This window comes from Lontra canadensis, unplaced genomic scaffold (genome assembly GCF_010015895.1).
Source record: "Lontra canadensis isolate GAN:19392208 unplaced genomic scaffold, GSC_riverotter_1.0 scaffold8, whole genome shotgun sequence".
In the NCBI taxonomy this organism is placed as follows: domain Eukaryota; kingdom Metazoa; phylum Chordata; class Mammalia; order Carnivora; family Mustelidae; genus Lontra; species Lontra canadensis.
Window position 1 is genome coordinate 27,064,964 of NW_022631002.1, and position 22,470 is coordinate 27,087,433.

At 39.7% G+C, this 22,470-nt stretch overlaps 2 protein-coding genes across 2 annotated transcripts in view; one reads left to right on the forward strand and one right to left on the reverse strand.

Moving 5' to 3' along the window:
* Positions 1–1,268, reverse strand: part of OGFOD1 (2-oxoglutarate and iron dependent oxygenase domain containing 1) — a 23,615-nt gene extending 22,347 nt beyond the window's left edge. The window contains exon 1 of the mRNA XM_032854436.1: positions 1,044–1,268. Within this exon, the coding sequence (XP_032710327.1) occupies positions 1,044–1,197 (154 nt within the window). The 5' untranslated portion in view covers positions 1,198–1,268. The remainder of the gene's footprint in view (positions 1–1,043) is intronic.
* A 189-nt stretch (positions 1,269–1,457) lies between these two features.
* On the forward strand, positions 1,458–22,209 carry NUDT21 (nudix hydrolase 21). The gene is made up of 7 exons (XM_032854438.1): positions 1,458–1,715; positions 5,361–5,561; positions 6,390–6,453; positions 11,106–11,195; positions 15,959–16,034; positions 17,101–17,215; positions 18,524–22,209. The coding sequence occupies exons 1-7, from the start codon at positions 1,600–1,602 to the stop codon at positions 18,543–18,545; spliced, it is 684 nt and encodes a 227-aa protein (XP_032710329.1). The 5' UTR covers positions 1,458–1,599; the 3' UTR covers positions 18,546–22,209.
* Positions 22,210–22,470: the final 261 nt, after the last annotated feature.

Below are 22,470 nucleotides of genomic sequence, written 5' to 3' on the forward strand. Positions count from 1 at the left end.
TTGACAGAGATCACAAGTAGGCAGAGGGGCAGGCAGGGGGGGGGGGGGAAGCCCCCTCCCCCCCCCCCCCCCCCCCCCCGCAGAGAGCCCGATGCGAGACTCGATCCCAGGACACTGGGATCATAACCTGAGCCCGAGGGAGAGGCTTTAACCCACTGAGCCGCCCAGGCGCCCCCAACGTACACTTTCTTTTTAAATCAGTTCAAGCATAACTCTTCAATGCCTTGATTTCTGTCTCAAAATTTTTGCTACTGCCTCTGATACTCTAAAGATTAGGTAACCCCTAATATTAATAGTCACCACCACCATCTCCACCATATAGCCCGTGCCAAATACAGCGGTGTTACATACGCGATGTCACTTCATCTCCTCCGCAACCCTGTGGTAGACATTATCGCTCTTTCCATCCTACAGCTGAGGATATTGACAAGTCCCTGCGGGTACAGAGCTTGCCCTTTCCACACTAAGCGATCACTTTCTATGTACATCCAGACACCCAGGACTCACCCCTTCAAAGCACCTAACAACTGAAACCAAAATCATGGCAAACTCTAGGAGGGAAAGCATGATGCATGAAGCGGAATTCTCATCCTCTAAAGCGATATCTGAAGCTGAGGCAGGAATCGTTTAAGGTGGGTTCCTTCCCTTGCTCAACACTCGTTTACTTCCCACAGGTCACGTAGTCGACCTATGGGCGTGTAAAAACGAGTAAGCTCGGGTGCTAGCTATCTGACAGCTTATAATACATGCGCTGGCTACATGATTTTGGGAGAGCGGTCACTGCCCTCGGAGGAACTACAAACTTGCATGCCCCTCTGCTTCCCAACTCTGGGGCCTACGTTTCTTCCTCTTCTCAGATTTCTAAATCCAAGCCGAACTTGGAATAATGGAGGCCAGCAGGAGAGTCCGAGGTGGCCAAAGTCACACTGTCTCCAAGGGCCTCTTCCCTTGTGGCCCCGCTGTCGGGGGGGCTCGGCTCAAGTGGCAGGACTTTCAGAGGCCCCCAGCCAGACCCTGCTCCCCGCCTCACAGCACCCGGTTACCGTGACGGAACGGCGTCCTGCGGCTCCAGGCCTCAGACACCTGCTTTTTCAAGGTTTCTTGCGTGACAGCGTCCGAAAACTCCGCTATCACCTCTTTCTTTCCCTTTTTCCCGGTCCGGCCGGGAACAGGCTCAGCTGGCCGTTTCCCATTCATCTTCTCTTAAGCTACAGACCCACGCCACACTGATTAAGCAGCTACTCTCCTAGGCTGACTACAATTCCCCAAATGCCCCTACTCCCGTGTTCCCCAGCGCCGACCAATAGGAACTACCAAGGTTAAGGAAGGCGGAGCCCATTCCTGGTTTACCAATGGAAGCTCTAGATATTGCGGCCGTCTCATCAGAGATTGGCCTAGTGGCAGGCTGGCCTCCGCCTCTCTACTTCCTGCCGCCAGAGGCTCCGGATGCACTTCCGGCGTGCCTTCCCCTCCCTCTTGCGCTCTCATGTTAATGGCGGGTGGCGTCTGCTGAGGGGGACGCAAATAACCGCTACCGGCAAGGGAAAGACTCCCTGCCTGCCCCACTTCCACTCTCCGCAAGTATTCGAGCTCGCCAGTATGTCCGTGGTGCCGCCTAATCGCTCACAAACCGGCTGGCCGCGGGGAGTCAACCAGTTCGGCAACAAGTACATCCAGCAGACCAAGCCCCTCACCCTGGAGCGCACCATCAACCTGTAAGTGCGGCCTGGCCTTCGCGCGCTGTATTCTCGGGCACCCCCTTACCTCGTGAGCGCTCCCAAAGGCTCCCAGTCTTCTTCCGGCGCGCCCCCGGCCCTCGGCGGGCTTCACGCCGCCCCGTCACCTCCACTCCCGCTGGCGAATGCGCGCCTTTCTAGCTCCTACGGGGCCCTTCGTGGTCCTCGAGCGCCACAGAGTTAGAGCCCTACTTGAGAGGGTTTTCTTTTCCTGGAGAGAAGGCTTGCTCCCATGCCCCGGGATTCAGTCATAATAGGAAGATCCCAAGTTTGCTTTTGAACTCTTCCCTTCCCCACGTCTCCAAGAGGAAACCATCTGCAGAGCGTGGTGTTCATTTTTCCTATCCAGTGTTTATGTTTTCACGTCACGTATGTGGTGTTGCTTTTGTGGGTTCTTCTTCGATGTGAACGGTATAATGTATCGTGTGCGCAGTTTTCATTTTTCTGTAGCAGTGAGCTTTAGAGAGCTAGCTATAATGCGTAGGTTTAGGTGTTCCCCCCCCCCCCTCTTAACGGCTTAATTGATACTTGAGCTCCAGAATACACCACATTTTATTCATGTGCTCGGGGCCATCTGGCTTACCCTCTGCATTCACCTGTCTTCTCTCCGCAGCGACAGCAGCCAGGGGGCCGCAACCTGGGACGGTGCCTACTGTTAAGGTTAGGTTTTCATTCAGACCTTGGAGGGAACCAGCGTGTAGCCCCAGAGAACCCATTTTAGGCTGCGTTTTTATTTTCAACACTTTTCTCTTTGAGCCCCTCAAGCTGTTGCATTTCGATGTCACTCTCAAAAGTTAATCTCGCAGTGGCAGGTAGTTGGCATTGGAGCTCTGTCTGGCTCAAGAAAATTTTTGGTATTCTCTCTCTCTGTTTTTTTAATTGTTTCTGAGAGCTTGTGAGACACCGTGGTGCTGACCCTAATGAAGGAAAGTGGCCAGTTTCTGGTCAGTGTTTAAAAAGTGCAAGGACTGGGGCGCCTCGGTGGCTCAGTAGATTAGGCATCTGCCTTCTGCTCAGGTTGTGATCCCAGAGTCCTGGTATCTAGCCCAGCATTAGGCTCCCTGCCCAGTGGGGAGCCGGCTTCTCCTCTCTCTGCCTTCTACTCCCCTGCTTGTGAGTTGTCAGATAAATAAATAAACAAATAAACAAAATCTTTAAAAAAAAAAAAAAAGTGCAAGGATTTACTGATACTGGCGTTTCCATGAGAAACTTTAGGTGTTTCTCTATTTTACTTTCCAATAAAGGAACTTTTCCCCTTCAAAAATGATTTGAAATTGAAGAGATGATTGCTATTATTGTTTTACTTGGCAAAACAATTTGGCAAAAAAAATTTGGTGCTGGCATGGAAATTTAGACAATAAAAATACTGGGTTTATGAAATCTGGCTAGATTGGTGTGTATATACAAGTTAATATCTCTAGCTGTTACATCAACATAATAACAGTTTAATTTCATATCCCCTCTTTAAAACATCTTCATAAGATACCCATGAAGCCGAAAAGGCAAATGTTCTTTTTAAAAATGTGAAAGCACAGCTTCTGGATTACTTTGGTAATTAGGAGTAGGGCTTGTGGTTTTTCCTTGATTTAACTTCATTTACTGGATCAATTTGCATCAAGTTACTATGTAGAATTAACATGGTGAAGTGTTTTTATTTTTACTCTATTTATTTATTTATTTATTTATTTTTAAGATTTTATTTATTTACCTGACAGAGAGAGATCACAAGTAGGCAGAGAGAGAGGAAGAAGCAGGCTCCACTGAGCAGAGAGCCCAATGCAGGGCTCGATCCCAGGACCCTGAGATCATGACCTGAGCCGAAGGCAGCGGCTTAACCCGCTGAGCCACCCAAGCGCCCCAATTTTTACTCCATTTAAAGTTAAGGATTGATGAATTTACAGAATGTTTCCTCTCCTGGATAAATAGGGTATGCAGGAAAAAAAAAACAAAAACAAAAAACAAACACTGTTGTGAACTCAGTTCACCTGGGTGAGTTATAATCTAACTTGAAAACAAGTCCTTTCTCCCCTACTATACTTTCTTTTAAGATGTACTATGTGAAAGTCTACTTTGTACCAGGCACTGGGCATAACCCTGGGTGTACAGTGGTGAGGAAGTAAGATGTAGTCCCTGCTTTGCAAAGTTCACAGTGTGATGGGAGTAAAACACATGTCCAGGCTGGCACTATGATTTCATACATAAAAATTGTTACATTTCATTTAGATGGCATCTCTTTATTGATAGGAGAGCTAGACTTTACAGTTTAGATATGTACAGCTATCCTTAATTCTTTCTAACTCAAGTTGTGAATACTAAATGTTAATACATATTAAAAATTGCCTGGCACATAGTACCGGGTGAAATTGTTGTGACAAGCAATGATGTTAGATTCAGCATTGGGTCTACTGGGGAAGTCCTTGAATTCCTTAAAGCTGCTTCATTCATGCCTAGAATCTGGCTTCAGTGTAAGTTTTGACAACCTTGATTTGTTTACCTTTCAAGAATAGCTAAGTAGATTAATTATATAGTTGTTGGCTTTTAATGTTAAGTCATTTTTTTTAAAAGATTTTATTTATTTATTTGATAGACAGAGATCACAAGTAGGCAGAGAGGCAGGCAGAGAGAGAGAGAGAGAGAAGGAAGCAGGCTCCTGGCAGAGCAGAGGGCCCAATGTAGGACTGGATCCCAGGACCCTGGGATCATGACCTGAGCTGAAGGCAGAGGCTTTAACCCACTGAGCCACCCAGGTGCCCAATGTTAAGTCATTTTGATACAGAATAGGCAGGTGTGGTCAAAGCATTCTTACTCAAAGACTTATAATCAGAGGGTTCTTTACTGTAAGGGTAATGATGGGGGGGGGGTTACAAGGTGGTATGTTTGATTAAATATAAATAGGGGATTTTTAACTATCTTTAAGGAAAAATTTGATATTTACTAGGCAAGATGAAAACTATCTTAATATGAGCTATATTTGGAATTCTTGCTAGAGGAGAGACTATTCAGAATAGATATGGTGGGCAAAGGATTTGAATTACAAGAAGGGAAGAGTAAGGCTATTGGATAGAATACAAGCAAAAAGTCAGGGTTTATTTAGAGGGGACGGAAGAGTTCACCTGAAGAGGAAGGGGTTGTGGTACCAGAAAAGTCTGAGGATAGTTGACTGGGAGAAAAATAACTGAAGAGTTGATGGAAGGTGGTGGCTCACTTTGTAGAAAAAGAGATATTAGTCTTTAGCATCCATAATTAATAGAATTTCTGGTTAGATTAGTAGAAGATCCCAAGGGGACATTAGCCAGGTTGACAGTGTTAGTCTAACAGCCGGGATCTAAAACCAGAGGATTTCCAGATAGCCACTTCTCTAAGCATTTGAGGGCCTTAAGGGGTGGTGTTATCTATACTTAGAAGTTCAAGTGTGGTGTAGCAACTTGATGTAATGGAAGCTGTCCATCCAGTCCAAAGAGCTGGATTCTGATCTCTGCTGTCATATTAACTTGTGTAACTTTGGACAAAACCTGGTGTTTTCCAAACTTTCCCCCCCCACAGTTTTTTTGTGTGTGTTTGGTATCTGTCATGGTAAATTATGGTCCTCAGTTCTCATGTTAGATATTTGTTTTTGGATCACAGGTACCCTCTTACCAATTATACTTTTGGTACAAAAGAGCCCCTGTATGAGAAGGACAGCTCTGTTGCAGCCAGATTTCAGCGCATGAGGGAGGAATTTGATAAAATTGGAATGAGAAGGACTGTAGAAGGGGTTCTGATTGTACATGAACACCGGCTACCACATGTGTTACTGCTACAGCTGGGAACAACTTTCTTCAAATTGTAAGTGTCATTGGAAGTTAGCAGCCAGACAACTTTTAATAGGATTGCTGTTTTATGCAGTTTTGGAAGACCATTTTTGACTTTAGTCATTTAGTTACATAAGCACTGCTGTTAATGGAGTCTTTAGAAAGAGAAAATCATTTCATTTTTCAGTGTAATGCTCATTTATTCCTTAACTGGCAATCTGCATATTTCTGTATATTGTTAAGAACCGAGCTTGATAGAAGCTTCATGAAGCAAATTAGTCGAAGTTCAATTTCTAGATGTCATTTTACCATTACTAAGAACAAATGATATTCTTTCTTTCTTAGGATGATGGTGTTTCTGATTCTTAAAATGACTTGCATTTTTATAGGTAACTGTTTAATATCTCCGTATTATACATTCAGTGCACAACCATTTGACCAGATTGTACCAAAAAGAGAGGTCTCAAATCCTTAGTTTGGAATTCTTGAAGAATGTCGCATTTTTCAGACTGAAAAAAATGTGGTCCATTGCCTCTTTGGGCATTTCTAGAATCCATTATGACCAGATTGCCTTCCAGAGAGAAGAGAGTGGGATGGACTGGTGGCTAGAAGTTGTTTGTTATGTTACATACTTTGTTTAAAACTAGGGTTTGTGCACTGTTAGTCTGGTGAATTAAAAGGATGAGTTCAATTTTCTAGCACATTCTTCCCCCTCCCTTTGACATTTGTTTTCTCTAATTGCCGTATGTGACACTGAAATATGAGTTATTCAGTTAGATGATAGAAATAATTATTACTGTGTTCTTCTTGTTATCCTAAAATTGTTTTAAGCTGAAAGCTGAAATTCTTAACCTTTATACAGACCTGGTGGTGAACTTAACCCAGGAGAAGATGAAGTTGAAGGACTAAAACGCTTAATGACAGAGGTATTTCTCCATTTAACTGCTTTGGAGGTTTTATTCTTGCCCATCTGAACACCATCAACTGAATGGATGAATAGGTTTTTTATCTTTTTTATTTTTAAGTTTATTTTGAATAGTTTTCACTAAATCTTAAACAGCAGAGTGTTAGTACTATGTTTACTTTCTGTAAGTTGAACTAGAACTTAACACTTTTTTTTTTTTTTTAAAGATTTTATTTATTTATTTGACAGACAGAGATCACAAGCAGGCAGAGAGAGGAGAGGAAGCAGGCTCCCTGCTGAGCAGAGAGCCCGATGCGGGGCTCGATCCCAGGACCCTGAGATCATGACCTGAGCCGAAGGCAGCGGCTTAACCCACTGAGCCACCCAGGCGCCCCTAGAACTTAACACTTTTTTCCATTGAAGTGCTGATGTAACAATAAGGGTTAATAAAAGCCAACATTTTATTGAGTACTTACCGTGCTAGGCATTGTTCTGAGTGCTTTACATGCAGTAGTTCCTTCAGCTGTCGCAATAGCCCTAGGGAGAAGTAATGTTATTAATCCCATTTTACCGAAAGGGAAACTGGGCACAGAGGGTTCAAGTAACTTCCTTGATGTTTGCAGGTAGTTTGTCATGAAACTGGAGATGGGAATACAGTTAGTTTTGTTGTGGTGTAGGCCTCTATAGGGTTTTTGACAAGAGTGATTCCTATTAAAAAGCTATTTTCATTTTTGACATATCTTTTAAGCTTTACCCACATTGTGCTACCTTTTAAAAGTCACTCTAATGTCTGTCTCTAAAGACTTGAGGCCAAATGCATAGATGTTCCAGTTTTGAAGTTACAGATTGTTTTTATTATTTTTCTTCTTTTAAGCACGCAGTCCTTCCCTCTTTAATTACAAAACTAATATGTATTATGTGCAAAAACCTTGGCAAGTACAGAAAAGCAGGAGAAACAAAACTAAAATCACCTGTAATTCTACCACTTTGACCTATTGGTTTATCTCTCCAGTGTTTTTTTAAGTACATTATACCTTTTAAATATTGTGCTGTGCTTGGACTTCTGTTTACATGTGGTTGATTGAACCTATTTGCTTAACTCAGCTCCTTCTCAGAAATCCCACCAAAAAGGAATTAAAGGGTTTTTTAAAGGATAGAAATTCAGTAGGATTGAAGGAGTTTAAGATGAGACAATTGCAAAAAAGAATTTTTAGAAGCTAGAAAAGCAGATGGGCAAATCACATCTGACTTAGCAGAAACCTCAGCCCAGCAGGGGGTAGTTCAGGACTTTGCACTTCATAGCACCACACAGGCTGAGGAATTGGAAGTGCCAGGTGCCCCTGAAAGTGGGAGCATGCATGGACTGGAAACTGGATTGTTAGTAGAGATTGACCCAGAAAACACTAAGCAATGAAAAAATGGAAGGGATGAGGAGCATTAATGAGAGTTTATATCCTGAATAGTGAGACTTACAGATTTCTACTACGTTGATAGAATTGTGACAATTAGACTAATATACTCCAGGCTGAATGTTGGAGGTTTTGTTTCTGGAGAAAGTGACCAGTCCAAAAAAACGCTTCCAGATGATGATATTTGGGAATCTTCCCAAAGGATAGTGTGGCCTTGCCACTCAGGGTGACAGCTAAGCACCTTAGTACTTTACCTTAATTGTGAGCCAGGCTTTTGGAGAAAGTGTCTTAACAAGAAAGAGATCAAAAGAAGCAAATGAGGGGCGCCTGGATGACTCAGTGGGTTAAAGCCTCTGCCTTCTGCTCAGGTCATGATCCCAGGGTCCTGGGATCGAGCCCTGTGTCGGGCTCTGCTCAGCGGGGAGCTTGCTTCCCTTCCTCTCTCTCTGCCTGCCTCTCTGCCTACTTGTGATCTCTGTCTGTCAAATAAATAAATAAAATCTTTAAAAAAAACAAAAGCAAATGGAACTCAACAGAAACACAATTTAGCAATCAATAAAATTATTATTCTAGATGTGATGAGAGGAGATAGCCCATCTGTGGAACCTTGGGCCATAAAAAAGACTATTGAACCAATAAGAAAGAACTCATGAGTATTCAAAAAAAAATGTTAGCAGAAACAAAACATTCACTAGAGCGCTAAAAGATTGAATTGAGGAAATCTAGAAAGTAGGATGAAAAGGTAAAACAGAAGTGAGAAAAGATAAAATTAGTGGGTCATTCTAGAAGGACCAAAATAGATTATAGACAAATAGAGCAGAGGAAGAATATCAAAGCAATACTTCTCAAACTTAAAGAACATGAGTTTTCAGATCAGAAAGACCTCCTGTCCTGCCCTTTATAATGAACGTTAAAAGATCCATGCAAAGGTGTATCATGAAAGTTTAAATCAGTAAGGATAAAGAGAAGATCTTAAAAACTTCCAAAGTTGGGAAGTGGAGGGGAGACGAGTTAAATACAAAGCATCATCAAAAAAGGTATTGACTTCCTAGAAATAATACTGGAAGTTAAAAGGTCTTGTAACATGCCTTCATAATTCTGAGAGCATAATTTCTGCTGTAGAATTCTCTGTATAATCAAACCATAAATCCAGTGTGCAGGTAAAACTATTTCCAAACATACAGAATTTCCAGAAATCTAGATCTTGTAACTTTTCTCAGGAAGCTACTAGCGGGTGTTGACTACCAAAATGAAAGGAAAAACCAAGAAGATACAGGATTCAGAATGTAGAGAGGATCTAACAACATAGAGAGGCAGAGGGAAGCCTCTTGACTTGAGTTGTGAGGCAGGGTTGAGGGCACTACAGAGCGAGGAGGATGATAGTGTTGATTGGGGGGCAAAAAGTGAAATTGACAGAATAATTGACATTTGAATTGAGAAGAAATTTAAGTTCTTGGGAGAATGTGGACATGAAGTAGTGATAGTGAATAATATATGTATGAAACAGTTATTAACTCTAAAAGGATAGTTGTGTAGTAAGAAATGCAATTATGGTTTATTCAACGCTGGTGTGTCGAGTCACCTAGTCATAGTAATTTAAATACTGAATGCAGTCTTTTTTTTTTTTTTAAAGATTTTATTTATTTATTTGACAGATTACAAGTAGGCAGTGAGGCGGGCAGAGAGAAAGGGGGAAGCAGACTCCCTGCTGAGCAGAGAGCCCAATGCGGGGCTCGATCCCAGGACCCTGGGATCATGACCTGAGCCGAAGGCACAGGCTTTAACCCACTGAGCCACCCAGGTGCCTGCCCCTGAATGCAGTCTTAACCAAATACTGATTATGGGAGGATGGTAGAAGAGAAAGTATGAATGGAGGATATAGTTTAAAGATCTAAATTCTCACTCACAATAGGAGGGTGTTAATTGCTTTTTTACTTTAGGTTTATAAAAATGTAAAGTAATCAAGAAATGACCAAAAAGCATGCATGAAAAGTATAACTGTAGTGGAGAAACCTGATACACAGTACCTCAGACCAGGTGATCAAGGTTAACATCAGCAAAAGTCGAATCTGTGTAATATGCTCTTGACATGATGTAATGAGAATGGTACTTTAGGTTGGTGGTCTTCCTCTCTAAACTCCCCAAAATCCATAATCCCTGTCTAATTGAGAGGCATGGTATTAAATATTTCATGAGTATTCCTCAAAACTATGAAGATCATCAAAAACAAAGAAACTGAGAAACTGTTACAGTCTATAGGAGAAATTACAATTAAATGTAATGTAAGAGGAAGAGGAAATTTATATCTTTACAAAAGAAGGAAATTCTGGGACTGGAAAGGACAGGAGTTAAAAACTAACCTTTCAGTTAGTAAAGTAAAAGTATTGGTTCATTAATTGGGACAAATGTGCTAGTATAAGATGTTAATAGGGGAAACTGGCTGTGGGATACATAGGAAGTTTGTACCACATTTGCATTTTTTTTCTATAAATGTGAAACTAAAACAGTTTGATTTTTTGTTTCAGTTTTTTATTTAAATTCTAGTCAGTTAACATACAGTGTTTATAGTTTTAGGGGTAGAATTTAGTGATTCATCACTTACATATAATACCCAGTGCTCATCACAATTGTCCTTAATACCCATCTCCCATCTAGCCCACACACCGGTCCGCACTGCTCACCTCCCCTCTAGCAACCCTCTGGAACTAAAATAGTTTCTTTAAAAACAAGGTGAATGCTTGTGAAGAGTAGAGGCGAGTATGGGGGAAAAACACTTAAGAGTTGAAAGTTGTAGCCAATGGAAATGGGGAAAGTGGGACAGGGAACTGCTCTTTCTCATTGTAGACCTTGTAGAACCATGTTTGACCAATTAAAACATATAGAGTATAATTTTGATTAAAATGACTTAAGTTTAATATTCTGCCACACAGATTTATAAAAATGAAAGTTTTTTTCTATAATTTAGTTAGGTGGCGATTTACACAAGCTACAGTTGATTCTAGTAAAACTTGTATGTATGGCATTGGGTTATGTAAGAAATTGGTCACCTTTGGTTTTCCTTGTGTGGCCAGGGCATAACAACAGATTTGTTGGTCCTATATGGTTATGTTGTTGCTAGATTGCCATTTTGGTACTAATAGTTATGTCTTGGGCCAAATGACATAGATAATAGTAGACAAGAAATGATAAAGAGGAAATTTATATCTTTACAAAAGAAGTATATTCATGGGTAGGTATTACTGGTTGTATTATTTCTTTTTGACAGATACTGGGTCGTCAAGATGGTGTCCTGCAAGACTGGGTCATTGATGATTGCATTGGTAACTGGTGGAGACCAAATTTTGAACCTCCTCAGGTCAGTGTTCTTTTCTATTTGCTGGGCATTTAGGGAAGTAGAAAACTACTTAAATTCCAGCCTTTGGAAAAGAGTATAGCAGAATTTGACTTTCTCTCTCATTAATGTAGATAAAAAATCTTAAAAATCAAGCATTTTTTTCTTTTAAAGAAAAATTTCACATATACAAAAGTAGGAATAATAGGGACGCCTGGGTGGCTCAGTTGGTTGAACAGCTGCCTTCGGCCCAGGTCATGATCCCAGCATTCTGGGATCGAGTCCCACATCGGACTCCTTGCTCGGCAGGGAGCCTGCTTCTCCCTCTGCCTGCCATTCTGTCTGCCTGTGCTCGCTTGCTCTCCCTCTCTCACTCTGACAAATAAATAAAATCTTAAAAAAAAAAAAAAGGAATAATAAAAGTCCATAAATCCCATTACCTGTCTTCCACCTTCAACAGTTAGCAGCTCATGGTCAGACTTTACCTGGCACTCTTTTCCCCTCCCTCAACTTCAATTATTTTGGAACAAGTCCTAGGTAATCATGTCAAATGTAAATATTTCAGTATATGTCTCTAAAACGTAAAGGTCTCTTTAAAAACAACACAGGATACATTCTCACACTAAGAGTAAGGAATTATTCCATAATATCATTAAATATGTGTATCTCTGACTAGTTTCAAGCTTGTATTTTGTTTTCTAATTTGTTTAAATTAGGATAGTCTCTTAAGTCTCTTTTGGCTGGTCACTTTCCTGGATCTTTTCTTCCCCCCTCATAATTTATTAATAAAAACAAGCTTTTTAAAGTCCTTTGTGTTTCCATTGCTGATTGCATCTGCCTGTTGTCATTGAACGTGTAGTTCTTTCACTTCTGTCCTATAAACTGGTAGATCAAGAAACTGGATTTGGCTGGTGGGGAAGTATAAGGCTCACCAGAGCTGGTATATTGTTTAGTTTCTGCATAATAAATTACCCCTAAACTTAGCAGTTTAAGACAGCAGATGATTGTTAATCTTCATTTCTCAAAGTCAGACATCTGGGAGCTGCCTTGCTGGGTGGTTCTGGCTCATGGTCTCTCAAGAGGTTATGGTCAGGCTGTCAGCTGGGATTGTGTCACCTCAAGGCTGGACTAGGGCTGAAGGATCTGATCCCAGGTTCACGCATGTTTGCTAGCAGGCCTTTCTTCCTGCGCTGTTGGACTGGAGGCTTCAGTTCCTTGTTGGGTGTTGACCTGAAGTGACCTGTTACCAGGAGAGTGTCTCCATAGGGTAACTCCCAGTGAGGCAGCTGGCTTCCCCTAGAGCTTGAGATCCGAGGTGGAGAAAGTGACAGCAAGAAAGTTGTGGTCTGTATAACCTAATCTTGACAGTGACATACTGTCACTTCTGTATGCTACTGGTCACACAAGCCAACATAGTACATTGTGGGAGGGGACTACACAAAAGTGTGCATACCAGGAAATGGGTCGCTGGGGGTCATCTTGGGGGATGGCCCTCACAGACAGTACCATGTACTTCCATCAGAAGTTTTGTAATGTCTGGTTATGTTTTTTTGTAATGTTAGCCGCTCGTTGATAATAGTTTTTTGGGCTTATTAATTCATTAGGGTTGTTGTCCTTTTATTTATTTATTTACTTATTTATTTTTTTAAAAGATTTAATTAATTTACTTATTTGACAGAGAGATCACAAGTAGGCAGAGAGGCAGGCAGAGAGAGAGGAGGAAGCAGGCTCCCCGCTGAGCAGAGAGCCCAATGTGGGGCTTGATCCCAGGACTCTGGGATCATGACCTGAGCGGAAGGCAGAGACTTTAACCCACTGAGCCACCCAGGTGCCCCGTTTGTGATCCTTTTATTAAGGGAAACTTCTCTCTTCAACTATTTGGTTACCCTGAGGTATAATTTATGTAGGAAAGTATAGATGCTTCTTTTCAGAAGAATGAGTTAATTTATTAGTATCCTTCAAAGACTTTATTCACAAGAAAGAATAAGACAGAGACTTGGGTGCAGATAGATTGTTTGGGAAATGATCCCAGAAAACAATAGACTGATGAGACTGATGGGGGAATTACAGCTATGGGCAACTGGATCGATCCTGCTAAGGACTGTGAGGAACCATATGCAATGTACCTTAAAATTGTTCATTAGAAGGATGGAAGGCTGGAGACTCCTACCCCATTGGATGAGGGTTGTATTAACTCCCTTGCACTTTCATGTTGAGTCAGAGCACAGGTTGTGAGATTTTCTGGGGCTTTAGAAACTCTTTGAGGCTGAAAAGCAGAGAGTGAGACAGTGGCAGTAAGCTGGGAGCTTTCTGGCAATTTCCAACACAGCTGCCCTGAAATCTGAGGTGGGACGAGATCTGACGGGGTGGTAATGAGGTAATTCGGGGCCAAAAAGCATCTGGTTCAGTGACCTTTTAAAGTGTCCTCTGATGTCATGGTTTAAATATATTCCTTGTGTTCTAATCCATTGTAATGATTGATAATGGTACTGAGCTCAAATTTTCTTACCTTTAACTGATGGGAGACTCTGATCCTGAATCCTGTTAACAAGGCTTTATGACTTAGATCGCTTCTTTGCATGACAGCATGTTCCAGGCTAAGAATTATATAAAATATCAGCCAAGCAAAAAAAGATGATTATGTCCTCCTCTTCCTTCCAACTCTCTGGTATAGCTGAGGGATAGGAAGAGAAGGTGTTGTGGGAGCTGGCGCTAGTTCTCACCACCTGAAAATTGCCTTGGCTTTAAAGTATAATTTCATCTGAAAATAGTGAGGTTCCTGGTCCAAAGGTACATAAAACGATTATTGTTAATGTTTTTTTGGTTTCTAAGCCTTCTTTGATCAAACTGGAAGCCCAGTAATAACACAAAAGTTTTTCAGGCTTCTCTCTGAAAAGAAGAGAGAACGACAATGCAACGACAGAGCAGTGAAAAGTAGTCTGAACAGCACAGGCTACAGGAGTCCTGTGGTTCACATACAACAAAAGCTCCTAAACCATGACCATTGTCGATGAATGACAATGTCGTGTCATTCATCTCTCCTACTGAAGTCCTAGGACAGTTGCCTTCATGGATGGAACCCTGTGGGGTTGGCTCTGCTAGCATGAGATGCAACATAAGTGTTGTGTGTTCATTTCATACACTTGGAGTAGTGGTTAGGTGTCAGTGGGAAAAGAGCATGACACCATCTCCCTATATTTTTGTAAAAAGGGCAGTTGGCTTAAACTCCAAGATGAAGACTGGAGAAGAAAGTTGTTTTTTTTAATTTTCTTTTAAAGATTTTATTTATTTATTTGACAGAGAGAGAGATCACAAGTAGGCAGAGAGCCAGGCAGAGAGAGAGAGAGAGGGAAGCAGGCTCTGCTGAGCAGAGAGCCCGACGCAGGGCTTGATCCCAGGACTCTGGGATCATGACCTGAGCCAAAGGCAGAGGCTTTAACCCACTGAGCCACCCAGGCACCCCTGGAGAAGAAAGTATTAAGAGGAACATATAGCCCCAAGTAGAAGAAAATGGGGTAATACCAGTCACTTTGGTTTGGTCATGGTTTAGGAGCTTTTGTTGTATGTGAACCACAGGACTCCTGTAGCCTGTGCTGTTCAGACTACTTTTCACTGCTCTGTCGTTGCCAGTGTGCCTGGTTTTCATGACCATGTAGGGCACCTCCAAAGCCTGGAACAGTTGTCTTCATTTATCATACCTTAGGGATGGCTCTGGTGTATCATTATTCTAACTCGAATACTGGGATGTTGAGTGGGGTGGAATAGTGCGAAATAACAGGCTTTTATCATCAGATAAGTGTTGACTAGATGAGGTTGAATCCTAGTATCATTACTTAGTTGTGTAGTCTTGGGAAAGACTTGCAGCTTCTCAGTGTAAGTTCTTACATAAAATGTGGGTGATGTTTCCTCCTTTCGGCAGCCTCTGTTTTATCCTACTCTCCCCTTATATCTATTTTCAGCATTTTCCAACTCCCCTGCCCTCAAAATACAACTCCCAAAGCCAGAGTAGATTTTTCTGAATGTATGTGGGGAGATGGAGGTGAGTTCTGTACCTCTGACTTCTCAGATTGACTACGCCAGAATTCTTTCTGAGGTCCTAACCTCCCCTTGCTAATTCTCTTTAGAATCCCTTAAGTTCTCCAGAATATTTTCTCCATTTTCATAAGCAACTTTACTCTTTATAGCTGACAGGACTCCACTGAGACTTTTGGTTTCTGAACATTCTTGGATCAAACTAGAAGCTCAGTAATAACATACAAGTTTTCCAGGCTGGTGTTCCTAAAGTGTGTGTCAGGGTATGTATGTATGTATGTATGTGTGTGTGTGTGTGTGTGTCATTGTTGTTGGAGCACTGTCTTGTCAGATACCTCATAGGGCATATTTAGACTTCTAATATAGTAAACTTCTTTGGGTTGTAAGTTCCTCAAGCTGTAAATCCTGTGACTACACCTAAAACTGATTTGAATGGCTAAATGGTTTACTACTCATTATGTTGTATTTATCAAGCATTTATCTTTCAGAACATCTGTTGGTACCAGGTTCTGGTAAAGGGAAGACTAGAAAGAGTTCTGTTTCTCCCAGCAGTTTATGCTGTATTGGGAAGGAAACAGAGAGAAAGAAATGAAACCACAGCATACATGTTAAAATTGTGTTGGGATTATGAGGAACTTGGTCTCAGGGTTGATAACTTGATCTTAATGTCTGAAATGGAAGAAGTCGATAAATAAAGGTACGGAGGTGTGAGGAAGGTCTTGGCAAATACAAATTATTCTCTTTTGTGATTTTAGTACCCGTATATTCCTGCACATATTACAAAACCTAAGGAACATAAGAAGTTGTTTTTGGTTCAACTTCAAGAGAAAGGTAAGTTATTCTGCTTTTGAATGCAGCCATCTGAAAACTTTTGTAGAGTAATTTCAAGAATACTTTTATTTGAGTTTTCTCCAAGTTCCTTGAATTTTGAATTTATTGTGAAAATAAAAACATACTATATATATATATAATTAACCACTTTTTTAAAAAAGATTTTATTTTGTTTATTTTTTAAAGATCTTATTTATTTGAGAGGGTGTGAGTGTGAGCATAAGCAAGAGGAGCAGCAGAGAGAAAGAGACTCTCAAGTGGACTCCACACTGAGCACAGAGGCCTGAGCTGAAATCAAGAGTCAGACATTTAACTGACTAAGCCACCCAGGTGCCCCAGAATTAACTAGTTCTTCACATAGATGTGCCAGTCATGCTATAGGGGGAAGAGTAAATTTTATGAGCCTAAATACCTGATAGTAGTGTTTTAAAATAACTGTTTAGCCTTTGGTACTGATATTCTCATTGTGATAAACTGAAACTTTTAGGAGACTGAGGAATTAATTTTTTAAATGCCACCTTTGGGCCTGTTGTACATTTTAACAAACATTTCTTATCATAGTCTTAAAATGGAATTCAAAATAAATTATAAACCCGAAGGCTCAGCTTTTCTCCCTTTGTTTCCAGGGCCAGCGCTTATAATGTGCTCGTGCTTGTTAATAACACTGACTATGAACTTTGCTTGAAAGACACAACCAAAATGGAGTGCTTGGGTGGCTCAGTTGATTAAGCCTCTGCCTTCGGCTCGGGTCATGATCCCAGCCTGAGATTGAGCCCCGCATCGTCTTCCTGTTCAGCAGGGATCCTGGTTCTCCCTCTCCCTTTGCCTGCTACTCCCCCTGCTTGTGCTCACTCTCTCTCTCCCTCTCATTCTGTCAAATGAATAAGTAAAACCTTTAAAAAAAAGATACAACCAAAATGTGTTAAGGAGAATTACCTTTTTCCTCAGGAGTTTCTCACATATAAAATGGGTGATTATTTTACAAATGAATTGTAAGCAGTGATTGTCTAAGAATTTATAGAAAATATATACTGTTTTGTTTTTATTTTATTTTGTTTTATTTTAGCCTTGTTTGCAGTCCCTAAAAATTACAAGCTTGTAGCTGCACCATTGTTTGAATTGTATGACAATGCACCAGGATATGGACCCATCATTTCTAGTCTCCCTCAGCTTCTGAGCAGGTATGGAAAGTTGAACATTTTGTGGCTGATGCATCTGAATTGCCAGATTTAAGATATTCTGAGCTGTTTGATAAAGGATAGTTATGAATTTTGGTCTTTAAGGAAAATAAGACTGTAGATGGTTTCTTGGCTCATGCACAAGCCATAGATTAAGTATGACTGACTAAAAGTATCCCTAGACTCCCAAGTTGCAGCATGACATTCCGGTATTTGGGTGAATGTTCTTCTCCACATCTGATATTTTTGTTACTGTTAAGTTTGAAGTCTTCATTCAAAGAGGAGATGATAAAATGGCAGTCAGCACAGTATAATAATATTGAGGGGAATTACCTATATGAAAATGTGGAGAATTACATCTTTGTGTAAGATGTTCTCTTTCTTCTTTGAAATGTGCTATATTTAGGTCTACTGGGATATGAGGGATTAATTCTTGAGTTTTTACATACATGGAGTTTAGTTTTCTTGTTTTGTTTGTTTTTGGTAGAGACAGGTATAAGAAAGGTGTTTTTAAAAAAAGTGACTTGTACTGGTTGATGTTCTTAGAGTCTTCTATAGATAGACCACAGGGCAGTGTGGTGGCTAAGAATATAGATACTGTGGGCAGTGTTTGGATTGGAATTCCACCTTTAATAACTTCCTGGCAGCATGACCTTGGACAAATGATTATACCTCTTTGCTTATTTCTTCACCTGTAAATCAGGGTTGTAGTCCCCACTTCATAGAATTATGAGGAGCAAGTGAAAAAATGCATGTAAAGTGCTTACAACAGTGCCAGGCGCCTGGTAAATGCTTAATAAATATTAGTTCAAAAACAGTTCTAATAGTGATTTTGGCCTTCTCTGAAACCTTATTGAGTATGAAATTGGTTCTTTCCATTTTGTTATACTAGTCAAACTTTTATCTTTTGCATCTCTTCTTCAGTCTGCTGTTGAGTTAAAAGTTGAAGTGTGAGATATGAAAAAGAGTCATATAATTCATTTATTTGAACACTGCTTATCTGGTATCAGGAACTATGCTGAGTGGCATAACACAATGAGTTAAAAATTTTTCCTTCTCTCAAGGAACTTTTTAGTGGATAATTAATCAAATGTACACTATTAAATTTTCTTATTTAGTTGTGAGGATTTAGCAACACTATTATTTAATGTGTAAGATGAGACAGGTCAGATAAAAGGATGTTTTGGTGTAGAAATGCCAAGAATGTCAAGGGAGGGTAGTAATGTCCAAATTTCTCTATCATCTAAGATAAAAAAAAACTTTGTAAATAATGCTGTTTTTAATAAAGATATTGTTCTTTCTAAAATTCAGGTTCAATTTTATATACAACTGAATTCCTGCACAGTGGAGAAGTAAAAGAAGCCGTCTCTGTGAGCACAGCTATACACAGTGTAGAATAAATATGGTAGAAAAGTTTTTTTTGGTTTATATCTCTTTCCCAATCCCTAAATTGCTACCTAACTTTCTGTTGTTTGAATAGTAAAGTTAATATGAAGAACTAGATGGTGGTGTAAACAAATGTGATAATGTTTAATTTACTTTTGGTTCTACTCATACTGTTTTGTACAACATTAAAGAATATGAACTTCTTTCTATTTGTATTTTTTTTCTTTTTTTAATTTTCACATTAAACTTGTAAAATTCTTACAGGTGAGGACTGTTTTTTTTCCCCTTCTCCTAGGGTGCTGATGTTGAGACAATGGCAGGTTTAGGTTAGTCGAGTATGTGGGACCCTTGTTCTGATACCATTTTGGGGAATATACTCCAAGACTATGTTCTAGATTTTTGTGATGAGGAACTTCTGTTACTTTTGGGAACTAGATTGCTTGATGGAGTCCTGAGGTTCAATTCCTGAACCAAATAATACACTTTGAGTTGTACTCCCAGTATGTTACTAACTGGTACATTTCATACTGATACATTCAGACCTTTGTTCACAAGCAACAGACCTTAAACATATGGGAAGCCATTAAAATTGGCTAGATTAGGGAAACTCATGGGAATTGGTATAAAAAGAGACCTGTTGAGAGCTGACTGAGACTTTTTCCCTTCATATAATGGGTGTATTATTTGTGTTGTTGTGAAATTATGTGTTTTAGTTATTCTTAGGGCCGTGGTAAAATGGTGATCTGTGAAGGAAGTTTTTAAAAATGGGTCTGTTAGGTTTTGACTCTTGGATTACAAAGTTAGTTATTTCAGGTCATATCTATAGAAATGAAAATTTGGTTTTAGCAATGACAAGCCTTGTCAAAAATATTTTGGAGTAATTTGAATCTACTGAAATCTAAAGACAGGATAGGGGATAGATTTTGTCAGCCTACGGGAAAAATACCAATTTAAAATTCTTTAAAATAACAACTGCTAAATTAGGAACAGGTTTTGGGGAATAAAAAGCGATTCTTAGGGCAAAGGAGTGTGCTGACTGTGTCATTGCTTAATGGTCCAAATATGTTGTGCATGCCTTATAGCAAGTGTGACGACTGCAGGCTTAATGAACAGGACATCTTTTAAGATGCAGCTACTTAAAGAAGAGAGATTGCTGTAGTTTGTAAGAGATAGAGTGAACTTTTGATTAGTTCTTACATCTTTATGATAATGAATCACAGGCCTTTTCTCCTGAATTTTGGGTGAGTTGAAAGGTATATTATAAATTCTTCCCTATTTAGACTTGAGAAAAGCAGACCAAGAACAACTGTATCAATAAAAATTCTAGTTTATTTAGCTGAGATCCCATGAAGCCTTTACAAGGTTTTGTCAAGTAGTGACTGTGGTCGTGCTCATGCTTAGTAGTAGTGAGCAACAGGACCAGAAATAATTCATGAATTCCTTTGAAAAAGCGACCGATACGGTGTAGAGTCCTCTTCCCTCAGGCACTAATAGTTCTACCCCTGTGATTTATATCAGCACATTTGTAACTTACCATAATTTTACTGGTGAGTTCACTGATTAGCTGAGCCTTATCAAGATTGGGGAAGGCAGAGATGAAAACAGCTTGATCCAGCCCACCTTCTGTGGTTGCTTCTGGCATCCAAGTGAAAGGCTGTAGTAACCACATTTCAGATGTGCTAGTGCTTGCCACTTGGGGAAGGTGGAAAGTGGTGGGCTTTTTCTTGGTGTTATTATAAAATGCTGTATTATTTGAAGAGATCTGATTTGAAGCTACCCATGTCCTTTGTAACATAAGCTTTGACCTAGAAATTAGTTCCTGATCACTATTTCACAGTGTAAGTGCTTGAGTCCGTCATCTATATGTTGGAGCCTAGGTGAGAAAAACCTTTGATTTAAGCTGGCTGGGTTACTAACCTTAGAATGTAAAAAGATCTAGTTTTGAATGTAAAATTGGCAACACACAAACACGAATTTTTTAAACTGTTTTTGAACTGGTCAGCTGCAGTTGTATCTTAATACTCTCATGTTTTAGATTTCCTGAAGGAAATAGTAGAACTAGGGAAATTTAAATATGATATATTCCTACAACATTAGAAGAAGGTACAAGGGAATGTTTACCAGTAAGCTCTTTTTGTGTAAATTCTTAACATACTTTAAAAACTAAGTCTTAAATTGTGCATTCCAATTCTCTGTATATTAAATACTGAATAATTTTAAAATGAGCTCTTGATGGACTGATTTGTATTTTTGAATGCTTCCTGTATTCCAGGTTTGTTTATTAATAAGAGTCCTCTTTTGCATTGTATAAATACAATATATGTCATGTTATTTTCCTGAATAATCTAAGTAGTGCATATTCTCTATAAATCCACTAAATGGCACTGGAAAATATTTAGTAGGTTGGTGAGTAGAAGTTTTACTCAGATGTTTTCAGTCATATTTAGAATTGACATTCCTTTGAAGAAAAGTGAAATTTGTTTTTTCCTAAATGATGAAGACTATTATGATTTTTTAATAAGCAGATGATACTTAAAATGGCATTACGATAACTGTTTATGAATTTATACTTTTAACAGCAGATCAAGGAGATTTCTTATTTTTTATCACTGCCTTAGCTTACAAGGTTCAGTTATTTTATTTTTTTACGGGTTCCATTAAATTAGCATTTATTGGCATATAAAAACATAGTCAAATTACCAGTCTGTTTTCTTCCATGCTGAACTAAAGTGAGAGGTAGATGTCCTCTAAATTCAACATGCCAGCAAATAAGCAACTTAAATTTCCTTTCTTAAATGATATGACTCTTACGGTCTCAGGTTTTTAATGACTTTATTTTTTAAGTACTTGCTCATTGACTTGAGATGAAATGCTTGGAGTAGCTTTCCACCTCAGAGTTCCTCAGGCTTATTGTTTTTACTGGTTCATTGTGTTTGGACAGTATGTGCTGTTCACTAAGACTGCTTCAGAGGGCATGCGGTTTTTATGTTGCTTCGCCAGAGAAGTCTTAGTGGTTTTTGACGGTACTACAAGTCTGCTTCCATAGCAAGGGTTTGATTTCCTATAATTATTCCACTTGTTTTGCATCATTTATTCTTTGGGTTAAACTAGACTCATTTCAAGTAGTTTGCCTTTGTTGTTCAGATGTGATGAAAAACACAATACTGTAATTTGACTTGAGCCATAAGACACATTTTAATATTAGCTCATATTTATCAAGCTTTGTGAAGAAAAAAGAAACTGACTACAACCTAAGTGAGTCTTAAGCCAGTTTAGGTGTAATTTGTATCTTAGTGATAGGTTGTACCATAGGACTGGAGATGAATTCGGGACTTACAATGTTCTCTGTTGAGGGAAAGATCAGCGCATTTAAAAACTTAAAACTTTTGGTTACTGTGTTTACATCATAATGTACTAGCATCGTTTATGGTTTGGCTTTGAGAATTTTTATGGCATTAAACTTACAGAAAATGTATAAAGGAAACTGAAGTTTTGGTTATATTTTTATATTTGTAAAGTGAAAGTTTGACTAAAATGGTCACTGTTCTTTTTAAATTTTATTTTATTGTTCATTTCAATTAAAAAAAATAAAACAGAATGACATTCTCTGATTTGTATGTGGCTACTAACTTTAGTGTGCCATTAGAAATCCTGCTCGGTTCTTTTTCAGTGTTGGCCAGGGGCCATTAGGTAAGAGACAACTTGAGAGAATAGCAAGGGTCTGAAGAACTGGGACACTGATGTTGCCCTCTCTGGCACGCCCCCATTGTGTGTTAGCTGTCTTCTTAGGCAGATCTAGTTTCCTGCATTGTGAAGCGGTCACTGGATTTGGAACCCAAAGACTGGGATTAGTAGTTGCCACACAATTTTGC

Coding starts and splice junctions, on each gene's coding strand:
- NUDT21 (XM_032854438.1), top strand. CDS start 1,600: ATGTCCGTGGTGCCGCCTAATCGCTCACAAACCGGCTGGCCGCGGGGA. Junction 11,196..15,958: donor CAAATTTTGAACCTCCTCAG/GTCAGTGTTCTT, acceptor TTGTGATTTTAG/TACCCGTATATTCCTGCACA. Junction 17,216..18,523: donor CTCCCTCAGCTTCTGAGCAG/GTATGGAAAGTT, acceptor TCTAAAATTCAG/GTTCAATTTTATATACAACT.